The sequence below is a fragment of the Sinocyclocheilus anshuiensis genome, unplaced genomic scaffold (genome assembly GCF_001515605.1).
Source record: "Sinocyclocheilus anshuiensis isolate Anshui unplaced genomic scaffold, SAMN03320099.WGS_v1.1 scaffold469, whole genome shotgun sequence".
Taxonomy (NCBI): domain Eukaryota; kingdom Metazoa; phylum Chordata; class Actinopteri; order Cypriniformes; family Cyprinidae; genus Sinocyclocheilus; species Sinocyclocheilus anshuiensis.
In genome coordinates, this window is record NW_015537995.1 from 1,344,342 (window position 1) to 1,362,452 (window position 18,111).

General features: G+C 35.2%; 1 protein-coding gene across 4 annotated transcripts in view; it reads left to right on the plus strand.

Moving 5' to 3' along the window:
* Positions 1 to 18,111, plus strand: part of npnta (nephronectin a) — a 53,367-nt gene that overhangs the window by 31,645 nt on the left and 3,611 nt on the right. For all 4 annotated transcript variants that reach the window (XM_016470346.1, XM_016470363.1, XM_016470355.1 and 1 more), the window contains 6 exons: positions 3,988 to 4,107; positions 7,152 to 7,271; positions 9,425 to 9,559; positions 10,852 to 10,974; positions 14,770 to 15,207; positions 17,304 to 17,393. In XM_016470346.1, the coding sequence (XP_016325832.1) occupies positions 3,988 to 4,107; positions 7,152 to 7,271; positions 9,425 to 9,559; positions 10,852 to 10,974; positions 14,770 to 15,207; positions 17,304 to 17,393 (1,026 nt within the window). The remainder of the gene's footprint in view (positions 1 to 3,987; positions 4,108 to 7,151; positions 7,272 to 9,424; positions 9,560 to 10,851; positions 10,975 to 14,769; positions 15,208 to 17,303; positions 17,394 to 18,111) is intronic.

The following is an 18,111-nucleotide window of genomic DNA, read 5'->3' on the forward strand; positions in this document are numbered from 1 at the left end:
AATAATATTACACACACACACACACACACACACACACACATATATATAAAACATTGTATTATTATTATTGTTGTTTTTGTTATTATTATTATTATTATTAATAAACATCATACAACTACATAATATACATCATCTAATAAAATAAAAAACATAAATATAAAAGTAATTTTAATAAATATAATATAATGTATTTAAATATTTTTTATTTTAGTAGATGATGTATATTATAAAGATGTATGATGTTTAATAATAATAACATAATAATAATAATAATAATAATATTTGGTTACATTGGTTACCATGGTAAATGTTTTAAGGGTGGCGTGAATAATCTCTGTAATCAGTTTTATAATGTTTCTTCACTGTTCTTAAGTGCAGCACTCAGAATAGGCTGCGGTCACACTTTCCATATGGTGTGAACTTATTTCGTCTACCTGCTCTCTGTTCTGGGTTTTCAACACCTTCACACCTTCACACCTTCACACCTCCTACCCTCCGTTTTCTCCCTTCAGACTGGACAATTGATTTTTTTATTTCATATCATTAGCTGACTATGTGTTGCTGCTCAGAGCTGTCTCTTGTCAAGTACGGCTATTCTGGGAATGTGACATTTCATTTCTGCTGTTTTCACCTTTATTTGAGCGAGCAAAAGGCCAATGAGTCTTCAGTGATGGCTTAGTCTCCTCTTCACCTCGCTTGACAGAAGCACGAGTTGCTTCGTTTTTCTAAACATCTTTCTGAGCTGAATTTGTCTACATACTGCACAGAGAGTTGAGTTACTGCCTGAACCACTGAGACTTGAAGAGTAGATGCAGTTCTGAGATTTTACAGATGATTTGATATCACTTGGTATAGTGTGTAAGGTCTGATTATATATTTAGTTTTTAGGAAAGGCATACTAGTTATTTCTTAAAGGGATAGTTCACCTTAAAATTACTATTCACTCTCCCTCATTCCAACTCATCTTCATGAAAAATAACCGCAGATGTTTAAAGGAATAGTTCACCAAAAATGAAAATTTGCTTAAAATTGATTTACCCTCAGGCTATCCAAGATGTAGATGAGTTTGTTTCTTCATTGCATCAGATTTGGAGAAATTTAGCATTACATCTCTTGTTCACCAGTGGATCCTCTGCAGTGAATGGGTGCCGTCAGAATGAGAGTCCAAACAGCTGATAAAAACATCACAATAATCCACAAGTTATCCACACCACTCCAGTCTATCAGTTAATGTCTTGTGAAGTGTTTGTAATATATTTCACTCAATCCATAGCATTGCTTTCTCCAGTGAAAAAGTCATCTCCACTGCATCAGGAGAGAAATATGCACAGATCAAGAACCATTTACAAGCAAAAACAGTTCTAAACAAATATGTAGGTGGATTTTGATGTGAGAGCAACAGAGGATGGACTTTTTCATTGTAGGAAGCGTTGTTATGGATTACGGACTCGTATTTTAGCCAAAAGTGACATTTTAAAGTTAAGACACCCTCAAATGATGGATTTGTTTCTTTTCACTTCACAAGACATTAACTGATGAACTGGAGTGGTGTGGTTTACTTCTAATCCTTCAAGTGTTTCAATTAAATTTATTGTATGGTTTTGGAAGACTTTGAATCATTTACATTTTTTTCTCGACATCGCCGTCCCCATTCATCATGCATATACAGTATGGAACAGTATATGGCTTGGAACATCATGAGGGTTTTTTAAGCTATATTTTCATATTAATATCAACATTATTTTATCACGAATTAGAATCATTCATATTAAATACTTTAATCTTATTTTATTATTGAATGATTCCATGATTAATTGCAATAGTCGCATTTTCTACTTGTTTCTATTAACAACAAAGTGTTGCAAATGGCCAGATGAAATCCACAAGAAAAGACTGTGTCACGCAAGGTCAGCGTTAGTCAATTATGTCCCCAATCATCATGAAATTGCTGCCTAATTGTGAATTTAAATTCAGTCTGAGTGTGTAATCATAGCTTCAGCGGCTCGGAGCTGTGTGCTTGCAAAGAAATGTCATACGGTTTGAAAAGGTGTTAAAGACTCGGCCCAATTTTCTATTCATGCATAGTTTTTCATCGCACTGAAGTGGTTAAACTTTGAAACGGAGAGATTTATGTCGTCTTTGTTTGGAATATAATAGATGACTCTTGCTAAGATGATTTGGGAAGTGATTGTAGCTGTCCTCACCCACCTCGACTAATCATTCCAGCGGACTGTACCATTCATCTATTTCAATCTGTGGCAGCTGTCAAATATAGATCGCTAGAATGCATTCCCTGCATAACCCACCGCTAAAGATGGCGCCATTCTCTCAGAACTGGGCCATGCCAAAGACACTCATGTACGGCAGCCAGGAGAATCTATTTTCAGTCCAGTGCAAATGAGACTGCAGGCATCACGCTACGTGTCTGGCCTATAAACTTGACTGTGTACCTTACGATATTGAGATCTAAGTGATATGTAGCCTATAGCTGATGACCCATGTGGCCTAGACTTTAGGTTGAGTTCGGATTAAACTATAGCCAACCCTTGTGCGATACCCAAAGTGTTGCTTTGACCTGGTAAAACAAAAATCTCTTGAATTCATTTCTTTATTTATTTGAGCTATTAACAAATGAGGGCTATTTTTGTGTTACTCAGTAATTATTTGAGAAGTGGATAAACAATTAAACAATCACTTAATGTTGAGAATAAATAGATCAAAGAATCATTTACCAAGTTATTAAAATATGTGAATTTAATTCAACTAATTGAAAAACTCATTTATTTATTTTGACTGTTTATTAAAATCACAGCTTTTTGTATCTTGCTTTATCGATGGCACACAATTTTGTGTTAGAATAGAATATATAGAAAACTCTGGATATTCATTAATTATCCTTAATTATAAAATGTCTACAATTTTGGAATTTTTGGAAACCTTTCAGTTCAGCACATTATTATTATCATTATTATTATTATATTATGTAATAATATACATTTTCTTTTATTGTTATATTTTCTGCTTTCATTTTAATTTGAGTTAAATTCGTTAATTATCCTTAATTATAAAATGTCTAAAATGTTCGAATTTTTGTAAACTTTTAAATTCAGCACATTATTATTATTATTATTGATTCATATAAATGATCTTTTATTGTTATATTTTCTGCTTTCATTTTAGTTAAAGTTTTAGTAATTTTGTTAAATTTTTTTTTCTTAATTTTTCTTATATTTCTTTTAGGTCTTCTTTTAACTTAATTTTTTTATTTCATTTATAACTTTAGTAATTTTAGTACTTTAACTTCAACTTATTTTATGTCAGTTAGCTGCCAAAAAAACGTTTATTTCCATTTTACTTATTTTTTTATGAAAACCATTTTTAATCATTTTAGCGTTAATTAACAGAAACAACACTTTCAGCAATTGCAAAATAAATTATGACAGATTTGATATCAAACTTATTGATAATTGCTTTTTTTTTTTATATATATATTGATTTTTTGAATTTATTACCCTATTTTTGATTTGCCACCTAGCACTGGCACTCAGCCTGCTGTCCTGAAGTTTTGTTTTAAAGATGGTTATGAGTAAATTTGTGACTCTATGGCAGTAAGGATAGTTTTCAAAGTCTAGAAATAGGTCAAGCTTCCAAGTTTAGAATATTATTAAATGTTCAAGGAAATGAGTACGTAGTTGACCTTTGCAAGCCGTTCCCTTTCTGTGCGTCAGTATCAAAACTCAAAGTCAGACTCGGAGCATTGGAAGCTGAAGTGCAGGTTTGTGTGGTGTGGAGTGAGACGCTGAGGTGGGCCTGTCCAGACACGGTGGCCTGCAGCTTCACCTTCTTCCCGCAGACGCCGCCTCACAGGTTTGAAAGGATTGACCTTTCAGATTTGACCTCTGGTTTAAGCCTAATTCCTGCCCCGCTCGGCCTCCCCTCTCACACCAGGATGTTCTAACCTCCCCCTCTCTGTTCTTCTGTCTGCAGACTTGAACGAGTGTGGCCTGAAGCCTCGGCCGTGTAAACACAGGTGCATGAACACGTACGGGAGCTACAAATGCTACTGCCTAAACGGCTACATGCTGCTGCCTGATGGGAGCTGTGAAAGTGAGTCACATCTCGTTGTTTTGGACGTGGTGTCCAACTGTTTCAATCGCCGGCTCGTTCAATAGCTCTTCAACGCTCTGCTTGAAACGTATGATAGTGCTGCCCTGCAGGGAGAACCGCAATGTGTGTATACTGTTTCTACAAGCTAGATTTCCACTGGCTTTTCAGCATGTTGTTCCAAAACAGTTTTACAAAGAAAAAATTGTGCAGTGCAAAAATTGTATAGTGCATACAACATAAAATTTCGTTAGAGAAGAAGAGAACAAAAAGCAGTATTGTCTTCTGACTTTTATATACTAAAATTATTTTATATATTCTACTTTTTATTTTATTTTATTAAAAAAAAATAAAATATATGCATTTTCCCTGTAGGAAAAAAAAATATTCTTGTTAAAAAAAATTCTATTTTTATAGTTTCATTTAGAGGAGAGAAAGAGCAGTACTGTCTTCCTGAATATATGTTTTTTTCTCCAATACACAAATCAGATAACTAGATAATGCAAAATATGTGTAATGCTTACAGCATAAAATTATTCTTGCTGCAAAATAAATCAGATAATCAGACAATGCAAAACCACATAATGTATACAGCATAAGATTTTGCTTATTATAAATAGTTTTATTTTTACAGTTTTTTAGAGAGGAAAACATAAGCAGAATTATTTGATTTATTTTGGTTTGATTTGATTTGATTTTACAAATATGCATTTAAAAGGTTTTATTTATTTTTTCTGTAAAACGAAAATCACTATTTTCTTTCCTGGATTTTATTATATATCTATCCATCCATCCGTCCATCTGTCCATCCGTCCGTCCATCCATCCATCCATCCATCCATCTTCTCCCTTACACAAATCATTCTATGAGCTCAGGGCGTCTCTCAGCCCTGCAGAGAGTTTTCAGATGACTCACAAAAAAAGATGAGAAAGCTGTGAACTTCAACCCTGCCAGTAAAGGCTAAGTCTTATTGCTGGCCTCAAGCGATTCTCACTACAGCAAGTGGCCCGTGCCTGTGCTTGCCCGGTGCTTAATGTGCTTCCAGAGGCCTGGAGATTCCACTCTCTGATAAATATTTTCTCACCTCCCCACAGCTCACACTTCAGCAAACACCACTGAATCACAGAGTTAATCAAAGTGTGGAGCGCTCCAGTGATGTGGGTGGTACAGTGATTGTCAATGCTTGAATCGCAGATTATTGCATAGTTTGGAAAGGTTGGGTGCTGGTCTGATAAAGAGTCTGAACGGGTCTACGTGCCTGGCTCAAATTATTCATAACTTCATGTCATTAGATGAAAAAAAAAAAATCTCTTTTGAAATTGGCACCAGCACTCAATGCCATAAAAGTGTCAAGTGACTTGTAAATTCAACTTATTTTTTAATTAGTATTATTTTAGTTATTATTCAAATTATTGTTTTAAATAAACTCAATAATAATAATAATAATAAATTATAAAAAATAAAACAGTATTCCACCTACAATGAAAAATAATTATTAATAAAAATATTAATTAATTTATTTATTTTATAATATAAATTAATAATAATGATAATGACAACAACAACAATAATTATTAATAAAAATACATTTAGAAAATATTCATATATTTTAGAATACAAATTCATAATAATAATAATAATAATAACAACATCAAAATAAAACAGTATGAACAATAAAAAATAATTATGAATAAAAATACATTTAGAAAATATTAATATATTTTAGAATATAAATTAATAATAATAATTATTATGATTGTTATTATTATCATGATCATCATAATTGTTCAAGAAATAAACAAAGATGCTGAGAATATATAATATATGTATAGATCAATATATACTGGACCAGGATGAAATATCAAAAATAAAATAATAATAATAATAATAATGAAATGCCATTATAATGGCAGTCTAATGCGAGTTTTGAGTAAATGTTGCTTAAAATAAATGTCAAACATTAATTAAAAGCATCATTTACTCAAAACTTACTTCAGACTGCCATTATAATGGCACTTTAATATTATTTTTATTTTAGTTATTTCATCCTGGCCCAGTATATATTGATCTATTACTAGAGTACACAAGAGAGTTTAGAGATTTTGTAACGCATCCATCCATTCCCTTCTCATTTTGTTTCCTCCAAGACTAGGGAATAATTGAGTTTTATTTTTGTTTTTCCACCTGCATTAGCAGGAACAATGTGCCATCTCCTTTTCTCTAGAGTGTTTTTTACCTCGCTGTCTAGTGGAAAATGGGTTGTACAGTGACGACCCCCTCGACACCAGTAGAGAATGTGGAGTGGTGTTTCTCCGCAGGGCTAATAGATCACTGCACAATCTAATAACACAAGGTTATCTGCTTCACTGCCCGTTTCCTTCAAGGCCATGAAGCTAAACGTGGAATAGTGTGTTCCCTTCTCTGACCTGTGGCCTTGCGCCCCATTTAATGGTGATTCATTTTTTGTCTATGCTCATTTGCTTGGCTGCTTATGGAACATCTATAGGTGCATTTTGCTTTTCATATGTCTTTTATACTTACAGTAAGCGGTTCTGTGTTGTACTGAAAGTGGCAGAAGTATGTGAATGTATGGTAAGTGCTAAATCTGCTGTCGGTATGATGTGCCATCTCCTTTTCTCTAGAGTGTTTTTTACCTCGCTGTCTCGTGGAAAATGGGTTGTACTGTGACGACCCCCTCGACACCAGTAGAGAATGTGGAGTGGTGTTTCTTCGCAGGGCTAATAGATCACTGCACAATCTAATAACACAAGGTTATCTGCTTCACTGCCCGTTTCCTTCAAGGCCATGAAGCTAAACGTGGAATAGTGTGTTCCCTTCTCTGACCTGTGGCCTTGCGCCCCATTTAATGGTGATTCATTTTTTGTCTATGCTCATTTGCTTGGCTGCTTATGGAACATCTATAGGTGCATTTTGCTTTTCATATGTCTTTTATACTTACAGTAAGCGGTTCTGTGTTGTACTGAAAGTGGCAGAAGTATGTGAATGTATGGTAAGTGCTAAATCTGCTGTCGGTATGTTTCTGTCAGATGCCCGGACATGCAGCATGGCGAACTGCCAGTACGGCTGTGAGGTAATGAAAGGAGAAGTTCGCTGCCAGTGCCCTTCTCCAGGTCTACAGCTGGCTCCAGATGGCAGGACCTGTGTGGGTATGTGTTCATGGCTAATGCATTTCTGCAGCAGCTGATCACAATTCACTGCTTTAAATGCTTTAGAAATAACATTCACTCTTATTTTGTCGGTAAACCCCCAGTTCAAAAGAATCATCTCTTTAAATCTGTCATTAAAAGTGCCAATAAATTAGCTGTCAATAAAAAGTGACATTTAACTGTATAAATAGTAGATAATACGTACAATTTTTATAAATGATTAGTGCTGTCAAACGATTAATCGCGATTAATCACATTCAGAATAAAAGTTTGTATTTACATAATATATCTGTGTGTACTGTGTATATTTATTATGTATATATAAAAATACACACACATACAGCATATATTTTGAAAATATTTGCATGTATATACATGTATATATTTATATTCATATAATTTGCATTATATATAAATATATTTAATATATAATCGTAACATATTTTTCTTAAATATATATACATGCATGGGTGTGTATTTGTATATACATAATAAATATACACAATACACACATATACTATGTAAACAAAACCGTTTATTTTGGATGCGATTAATCGTTTGACAGCATTATAGATGATATATCAATTTCATATATATTATACATTATTTATAAATTATTAATTTATAAATTAACATTACTCGTTCAGCTCTTCATTTATTAGTATTTATTATTAATTATTAATTATTTATCATTTTTCAATTCTCCAACTGTTAACATTAGCAATGACACTAGCAATGGCATTCATTAAGAAAAAAATGTCAATAAATATGATACATTTTGAATAATAATAGTAATATAAAATATTATATAATTGTTACATATAATAAAATGTATATTTTTATTTTTTTTATTAAATGTCTTAATGGTAGATTTAATGTAATTATTATATATTATTATGTATTTTTACATAATCATTATACATAACTACATATTAATATATAAGACTTAATAATATATTAACAATAATTAAATTCATATATATTTTATTTTTAATGATTTTAATGCCATATATATATATATATATATAGTATATGATGCTATAAATGCCATTTCCAGGGAATGAAGATACTGATAAAAATGTATAGGCCTATCCAGAAATTGCCTTGAATGAAAGCATCTGTTAATTTGCATAACTGTAAATAGATGTAGACTTCAGGCAGGAAAAAAAAAACGGAATAAAAAATGATATGACCCCTTTAATTCAGAAGAAAATAGAGTGCAATCTCTTTGTACTCTTGTCATCTTTTGAATATGTGACATGATCTAGACTTTTTCTGTTGTGGCTGTCAGACAAGATGACAAAATTTTGCTATTACGTACAAAACAGTCGCTTTCATTCACAGCTACGTTCCTGCTCCAAAACCTTAAAGATCGCAATAGTCCTTGACAACAGAGCTGAGCTTCTGTCTTTAAATCCGGTAATTATGCTTTAAGTGCTTGGAAATTTCATTGTGGTATTCGTTAATGACTGCATTAATGGCATGCCATAGTCTCAGAGACCACATCTTACATAAACATCTTTAAGAAGCCCATATTCACATCCTAACCACACAGTTTGCTAAATCACAAACGGAATGCGACAAATTGAGTCTGTTAACCTGCAGCACTTCTGCACACACATATGTCTAGCCTCCACTCTTTACATTTTTCCCACCTTTCTGCCTTTTTCTGGAGGCTATGAGGAGAACAGTGTGAGTTTTTTAAAAGAGGACCATCAATCAGAGACTGACCATCTTAATGTTTCACAGCACAGGTGTTCAACTCTTCAGGTATTTCAGCAGAGGACTTTTATTGCTCCGAGGAGGGCAGCTCGTGTTAGATGGATGTCTGTACACGCACACAAAAGTGTCGAGTTTGCTGTACGCTGCTCTCAGACTCCTGCAGAGCATTCACACGCCGCTTGATGCATATCGCAATTTAGCTAAACCGTAAATGCAGCATATGCCAACACAAAAATATTAAAGTATATATATAAAGAGTAATGTACAGAGAGCCAGTCAACATCTCCAACAGCATTACGCAACATATACGTTGACAGATCATGAATAACAGTAAAAACCTCAAGAACCAGACTTTAATTCACTTTGATCCAAAAACCCAAAGAGCTTGTAAAAGAGTGGAGAAACGACGGATCGGTGTGTTTGTTTTGCAGATGTGGATGAATGTGCCACAGGTCAAGCGGTTTGTCCGCGGTTCCGTAAGTGCATCAACACATTTGGGAGTTACATCTGCAAGTGCCATGATGGCTTCGACCTGCAGTACATCAACGGGAAATATCAGTGCGCAGGTGAGCCGGTTTGAGTAAATACAGAGGATGTGTTTGTTTGACAGCTAAAAACCTTTCAAACAATGTGAATTAGTAGTCATATTTTGATTTGAAGATTCGGAAATACTGAAAGCTTTGGTTTTGCCTGGAACTTATCTCTAAAAAAAATCTTTGTACACTTTACTCACATTCCTGCCAACAGCAGATGATTTGTGCCAAGTTCAGGTTTGAAATAATACAGCGGCAATTGTTTTAAACAACATTTCACGTTTTTCAATTTTATAAATAGATATCAAGATCGCTCTGTTCCAAAACTTAGTGAGTTGCCTGTAAGAGGCATTTTCTGGTCTCATAGGTTTGCTTTCAAAAAGTTGGCAAAATGCATTGGCAACCTCACATTGGCTAGTTGTAAGAAATTATTGCATGTATCCTTCACAGACAAGACATCCCCCCCCCCCCCATGCCTATTATTAACATATTGGCTGTTTATTATAATGCTTATAAAGCACATATTCTGCATGACCCTAATCCTTCCCAATACCTAAACTTAACAACTACCTTGCTAACTGTTAATAAGCATCAAATTAGGAGTTTATTGAGGCAAAAGTCATAGGTAATGGTTTGTTAATAGCAAGAATTGAACCTTAAAATAAAGTGACAAATTCAGAAATGGTGTGTTATTGTCTTGTTTTAGATGATCAAAAGAGCTGTTCTTAACCAATTAGTACCAAGTAGCCATGCATCAAAATTTTGACAACTGCAAATATTTGTCTGAAATAGCAAAAAAGGAAAAAACAAAAAAGTAAGTTTACAGCGCTTCTCCTAGGGTCAGTGTCTATTTCATGCACACACTGTGCATAAACTACAACAGTAGTGCTGGATAACAATATCGACTTCTTGATTTGAATCAGTCTTCATTTTGATGATTGGTTAAATCCCAAGGATGAGGTTTTAGTCTATGCTGTTTTCAGTTGATGTCTGAACAAAAACGCACCTGGCATGCACTAATCACAGTAAGCTTCTTTTTTGCAATGTCTCATAAGTGTTCAAATTGTCAACATTTTATTGTGAAATTCAGACAATACCATTTTGTATTTTTGCAATACCATTCCTCTGGCATAATAATAGCTCACAATATTACTTGTTTTTGTATTTTTGATCAGATAAATGGTGAACATAAGAGACTCCATTGAGATACATTAAAAAAAATATTGCTAACTCCAAACTTTTGATTGTAGCTCACTAGGTTTTAGAACAGAGCCAGTGACTTCCTGCTTTAATTTTTTATTTATTTATTTATTTATTTATTTTAGATGTGAATGAATGCTCTTCAACTCAACACCAGTGTAGTCCATACGCCACCTGCTATAACACACCTGGTTCATACAAGTGCAAGTGTAAGGACGACTACAGAGGTGTGGGCTACGACTGCAAACGTGAGTATGCATACCAAAGAACTATACTGCTATTGCATCATAACAGTTCGCTACACTAAAAGTAACATTTTTATTGGCATCTGTGGTTCAACAAAGAACACCAATGGAATCTTTCCATTCCACAAAAGGTTCCTTATTGTAGAAAATGGTTCTTTAGGTTATTAAAATGTTCTTCAGGCTAAGAAAAAAAGGGTTGTTTTAAGAACTGATCACTGAAGACATTTTTTGGAACCTTTATTTATGCACAATCTGCAATACTACAGTGGATACAGAAATCCAAACTGAGAATAAAATTATCACAACAATAAAAATATTTTAAGTAACACTTTATCAAACTTTCCAGTTTTATTCCTGTTTATATTCCGAAGGTTGTTACATAACATTTTATTCTTGGCTGTTGACAGAATTTTCTGATTTATGAAGTGATAAAAAAAGATATCCAAAATCCCCTGTGTAAAACCTTTTAACTCTAATATGTCAACAACAACAAAATAATTTATTTTGGCTTGGTAAAAAAATATACCATAAACTCATTAGTCAGATAAAAAAATATACTGTAGAGAGGGGCATTTTGCTTAATATATGCACCATATAACATATTCATTATAATTTTTACTGTAATTCAATGCTTCATTTATATCAAGTTTTATGACAGCCACCATTTAAATGTTTACATTTCAAAAAGAAACTAATTGAAGTAGAAATATTATTATGTAACTATAACTTTATTATTGTAAAAAAAGTTTAACCTTCAATATTATAGTAATGTAGTATCAACTGACTTATGTATATTTTACAGCATTAGTTATTAGATTTTTTTTTTCCTTGAGAAAATTTGGCATGTACTGTACCTGATATATATCCAAAATAATCGATATTGAATCGAATCGGTAATCAAATCGAATCGTACGCTTGTGAATGAGAATCGAATCGAATCGTGAAATTTGTGTCAAAACCCAGCCCTACAAATTAGTGCATTTTTCAGTACATAATCTATTATTTGCATATTTAAACATAACATTTCAGAAAGCTTGTAATAGAAAAACAGTTGTCTTAATTTACTGTGATTAATCAACTGGGGAAGTATTTTGATATCTTTTAGTTCAAATGTTTACTCTTTTCACCTGTGGGGTCTTGCCGTAGACCATTACTGCAACTGCAGCTACAGCACTGGGGTAAATGTGTCCTTTTTGTAGACATTTTTCCCTTTCCTTGGATTGGTGCTCTTGTCAGTAAAGAAAAGAAGATGGATGGCGCAAAATCTTGATGAAAAGCCGCAGTCTCAGCCAGGAAGTTGAACATAGGTAGACTGTTAAGCTTTCAGCGTGACAGCATCCCATAGCACAATGCCAACAGAGAGAATAGTGGCTGAATGACAGGAAGGACAGTGTCCATGAGTGGCCGAGTCCTGACTGAAATATTCAAAAAATCTTTGGAATTAATTGAGCTGGACAGTCCATCAACGGTTACATTGCAAATTCATGTAGATGACAATAATCGAGGAAAAAAAGAGAGGACATATATATGAAAAAAATATACCCTGCTTCCATTAAATATATTTTAAAATGTAATTTATTTCTGTGATGGCAAAGCTGAATTTCCCTTCAGTGTCATGAGATCAGCTAATATGCTGATTTGCTGCTCAACAGTTGTGCTGCTTAATACTTTTAGTGGAAACCATGATACGTTTTTTCAGGATTCTTTAATGAAGAGAAAGTTTCAAAAGAACAGAATTTATTAAATGGGAGAAATGACATGTCTGGGTATACAGCGGGTAAAATAAGTATTGAACATGTCATCATTTTTCTCAGTAAATATATTTCTAAAGATGCTGTTGGCATGAAATTTTCACCAGATGTCGGTAACAATCCAAGTAATCCATACATACAAAGAAAACAAAACAAATACGTTTAGAAATTAAGTTATGTGTAATAAAATGGAATGGCGCAGGGAAAAAGTATTGAACACGCATACTGAAATGTATTTATTACTTTGTACAAAAGCCTTTGTTGGTAATGACAGCTTCAAGATGCCTCCTGGATGGAGAAACTAATCGCATGCATTGCTCAGGTGTGATTTTGGCCCATTCTTCCACATGAACAGTCTTCAAATCTAGAAGGTTCTGTGGGCCTCTTCTATGAACTCTGATCTTTAGTTCTTATTTTCTATTGGATTCAAGTCAGGTGACATCAAACTTTGATGTGGCATTCTAGCAGCTTTATTTGTTTCTCTGAAACCAATTGAGAGTTTTATTGGCTGTGTTTGGGATCGTCTTGCTAAAATATCCACCCTTGTTTCATCTTCATCATCCTGGTACTGTAGGTATTGGGACTGAAGCAGCTAATATTAATTTCCACTGACTAGGGGCAGGATTGCTTTCTAATTACTGATAGATTTCTGCTGGTGTCTTGGCTTTCCATGCCTTTTTGCACCTCCCTTTCTTCATGTGTTCAATACTTTTTCCCTGGGTCATTCCATTTTATTACACATAACTTAATTTCTGAACTTATTTGTTTTGTTTTCTTTGTATGTATGGATTACTTGGGTTGTTACCAACCTCTGGTGAAAATTTTAAGTCAACAGCACCTTTAGAAATATATTTACAGAGAAAAATGGTGACGTGTTCAATACTTATGTTACACGCTGTATATATCCTTTAGAAAAATAAATAAATAAAATGAAATGGTAAAAAAAAAATGCTGGCAATAATTTCCTGGTGAAAGTTAAATAGTATGTGGCTGAAGGGATTTTGTTGTTGTTGCAACACTTTAGATCTGAAAGAAAATATCTGTCTTGCAAATCATCTCCCTGTTTGGAATGCTTTTGTCTGCTGTGGCTTTAGTCAGGAGTGTCTTGAGCTTGATAGCTGCCATGTTTTTAATCTTCGTGAACAAAGAGAGGCTCGCCGTGAGCATCAGGTGACATCACAACTGAGCACTCCGCTGCTTTTACACACCACTGTCAGTGGCTTTATCTGTGTAGTGTTATACATGCATTGCTGTAGTCTTGATCTTGTTATTATTTGTTGAGTGGACAAAAATACAGTTGTTCTGACACCTGATTTAATCAATGTTAAACCAATGAGGCAACACATCCCTCCTCAGCATCTGGTCTAGAAACTTTCAGCCAGGTGTAACTCAGAAGTGCTGAAAGGGTTGAATTACTGCTTTTTTGGGAATCGCATATCAAAGCTCCTGTGAAACCTGAGATAGTATTGTCACATTCATTCCTTAAGGACGACACAAGCACGACGGTTAACACTTCTGGTATTCACGTTGAATGTGATGGATGGATTTCATGCATTCATTGTACACATGAGCTGAAACCATCCTTTTTATTTTCATCTAAAATTAATGGTGAAATTTCTACTGGAGCCTTATTTGACATAATTATGATGAATTACAAAGCTAGAGTAACAGCAAAAATACAACAAGAAAAAGGGAAGAACTAATGGTCCTGAAAAATATGTGAATAATAATGAAAAACAACTTAAACCAGACCTCTTTTTTTGATATTTTCAACTGGTTAGTCTAGTTGTTGTATTATTAGCTTAACTTACAGTAAACATATATTTTAAATAAATTAAAAAATATTTTTATATTTAAAAAATATAAAAAATAATTACGTTTTGGGCATTTGGGCATTCAGCTGGTCAGGCTTGGAGACCAACTTGACAACCAGTTAAACCATCTGAATGCCAGCTATGCCAGATTTAAACCTATGCAACGAGGAAAAAGACTTGGTAGAGACTAACTTAACTTCAAATTAAACTAAGAATCCTCTTTGTTCTTTTAGCCATCCCAAAGGTGGTAATTGACCCACCACGACCTGGAAAGACCACTCCGAGCAACAATAACAACAAAGGGGGCAATAAAATTCCAGGCTCGGACCAGAAGAGGACCACCACAACAATCAGACCACCTGTGACGGCTAAACGGATCTCACCTACAGCAACAACAATAACCACTAAACCTCCTCCAACCAAAAAAATCACCCCTCCAGCGAGAGTCCCAACGACCACCACCCGTAGGCCTCTCATCCCGACACGTAAACCCCCTGTGGTGGTGACAACCAAACCTAAGCTCCCATCCCGTCAGCAGCCTACCACAAAAGCCCCGGTGGTTACAGCGGTGGTTCCCTTTATCCCAACACGCAGACCTTTCATCCCGTTTGTGACGCCAGTTGATAACAGCATTAAAGACATTACCCAGAAACAAAGAGGGGATGTTCACAGTAAGTAAATCTGCTTCAATGTTATTTAGATTTTCACAATTCCTCTGCCTTAAAGTGCGGTCACATTAACGAAATTTGGGCGACTCGCACAGAAGTTACTTTCAAAACAAGCAGCTTTTTGTAGGTCAACGTGACAAATCAGTGCGACCAACTTGAACCCTTTGCTAAATCTGCATGGGTAAATCTTTAGGCCTCGCATGAAATTCCTGATCACTTGGATTCCTAATGAAATGACTGGATTTCGCTTATGAAAATTCGCCAAACACAGGGGTGTCCAGTCCTGCTCCTGGCGCACCAGTGTCCTGAAGAGTTTTGCTCTGAACTACCTTAACACACTTTCTTCGAAGTTTCTAGTAATCCGAAACAACTTGATTAGCTGGTTCAGGTCTTTAATTAGGATTGAAGCGGAACCAGAGGTGTCCAATCCTGCTCCCTGAGGGCCAGTTTTCTTAAGAGTTTAACTCCAACAAGTCTGAATAACCTTGACTAGCTTGATTCAGGTAAAATTAGGGTTGGAGCTAAACTCTGCAGACCAGTGGACCTCCAGGGGAAAGATTGGATACCCCTGCATTAGTTGAGCCAACCTGTAAGTTTTTTTAGCCTGAAATGACTCTTTGCAAAGACCTGCCCCCTTAGTTACTGTTGCTATGTCCAACAACCCATGGTGCTCTCACACCACACATCATGTGAAAAATCATGCAAACTGACAATGCGTCGACAGACAAGACAGATCAGGTTACTTCTGGTGTCAAACAAAGTCTCAGCTTTCAAATTTTGTCATTTTTTAAAGAAATTCCAACAATAAATGTGTCACTTTAATGTGTCATGACAGATCGCTGTAGTGCCGATCAAACGATCATCTCTTCCTCTTTACTAGTTATTTTATGAAATAAACAAATGAAAATCAGAAGGTAACTTGTTTGAACCAAAAGACGTCAATACACTTTTCAAGTTCAATTCCACCAACATTAATCTACTAGTGAACTTACTTGCTTTAAAGCCCTTTGATACCATAGTGTGTGCCATATAATTTTATGATTCAGAAACATGCTCCCCAGTGCCACCTCAATGCACTCTTTGCTGAGCTCGCACTAGTCTACGCAACAGTCCGTGTGCTGTTTTGTAACCAATGTGTGAATTCAGAGGAGAACCACTGAGTGCATCATTTGGGACTGAGCCATGAAGGCCTTTGGATCTGTCCAGGAAAACCATTTCCAGGCCTAAAGGACTATGTTGTTTCCTTCACATTCATAAGCTTTTTTTGGGCATCTCCTGGGCTTCCCACAAGGCAGATTTTTCAGGGAAGCAAATTGCACCCCAAAGCCTCCTATCCAGATGACAGCACCTAATGAAAACAGAAGACACCTAGAGAGATTACATTACCAGTCGGCCTTGCCTCAGGACATAAATCAGTTACCCTGCACTGCCTTCGAGGGCTCAAATAGGCCTAATAAATAATGATGCCTCTGAAAATAACAGTGGGGAAATAAAGTAAATAGACTCCTAGGGATGAAGTATAATTATGTCTCCTTGATCAATTAGAAACAATAACAAGCATGTCAAAGTTGAACAGCCCCAACATGAACACCTGCAGTGTTTGGAAACGACCCTAAGGTGAAGTTGGTTTATTACATGTTCTTATTAGGTTAGAGGACGGGCTGCACATAGTGCTTTCACAAGCAAAGACTTGAGGGATAATTTAAATCAATAGACTAATCACAGACTTGACTTCCATCCAGTTGTTATCCTGCCATATATTTGATGTACACACTCTCACTTGTCACCAATCCTCCATTAAGTCTGTATTTTGGTTATAGGTTAAAGAATTGAGGCGATAATTGTCTTGTCCCCAACATTTATTTGTTTCGGTTAAGCCATAAGGTACGAGAGACTGTGCGAGCCTGCGAGCCCTTTAGCCATTCACAATATAGTGTCTTACTGATGCAGTCAAGAACAATTAAGCAATGTCATTTAGTTCTTGTGTTATTATTACATAATATTTTAAAAAGATTAATCACCTACTCACTATACTGCATGCTCACTATACTATACTACTCACTATAGTCTAACTGTTTGTTTTCTTTTCTCCCTTCTAGTACCACGAAATCACGGGCAGAACAATGTGCTTGATATCGATTTACACATTGAACTGGGCAACACAGAAGAGGAGCTGAAGGATGACCCAGGTAAGAGACGGCTGCTTTTATTTTGGCTGAAACTGCGGATGGATTTTCAGTGTTTGATGATTGCTGTAGTCTGTAGATATATAGAAACAGACATACTGTACTGTATGGGAACACAGTGAGACTGTATATTTGCAATTACCTCACAGTCATCTTGTAGTTATTAATCTTGACTTACTATGATGTCACTCCAGATGAATTGGCTCAGTGGTGTGAGGTGAGCAGCTTTCATTGGCCTTCATGAAATACCCACGCTTCACTGAACCCTGTGGGAAATTCAGGAATAGCACCGTTTTGAGTTACTTTTCATTTAGCAGTTTCACCTACTCGGCTTGCAAGGGCAGTTCCCCTGGAGCGAACTGTTCAGTGTGTTACTCAGGGCCGTGATGATAATAGAGGATCTCAGTTAATGGGCATCTTGAATCGATCCCGTAACGCTGGGAATAGCAGCTTAGAGCCTTAACCAGTATTTTGTTTGTATGCAAACAGGGTGTGAGAAATTAACACTTACCACCAGCCACATGATTGATTTTTATCTACCAGTGTGGAGGGAGACCTATAAGAAACAGATATCTGTCAAGGCAGGCCATTGTTTGGAAACAATTTTTTTTTTTTTTTTTTTTTTTAGATAATGGATTACCATTTGTATTTATTTTTACTAAAATTCCATGGTTAAACTATGGTTAGTGTAGCAAAAACCATGGTTAATTTGTGGTTACTA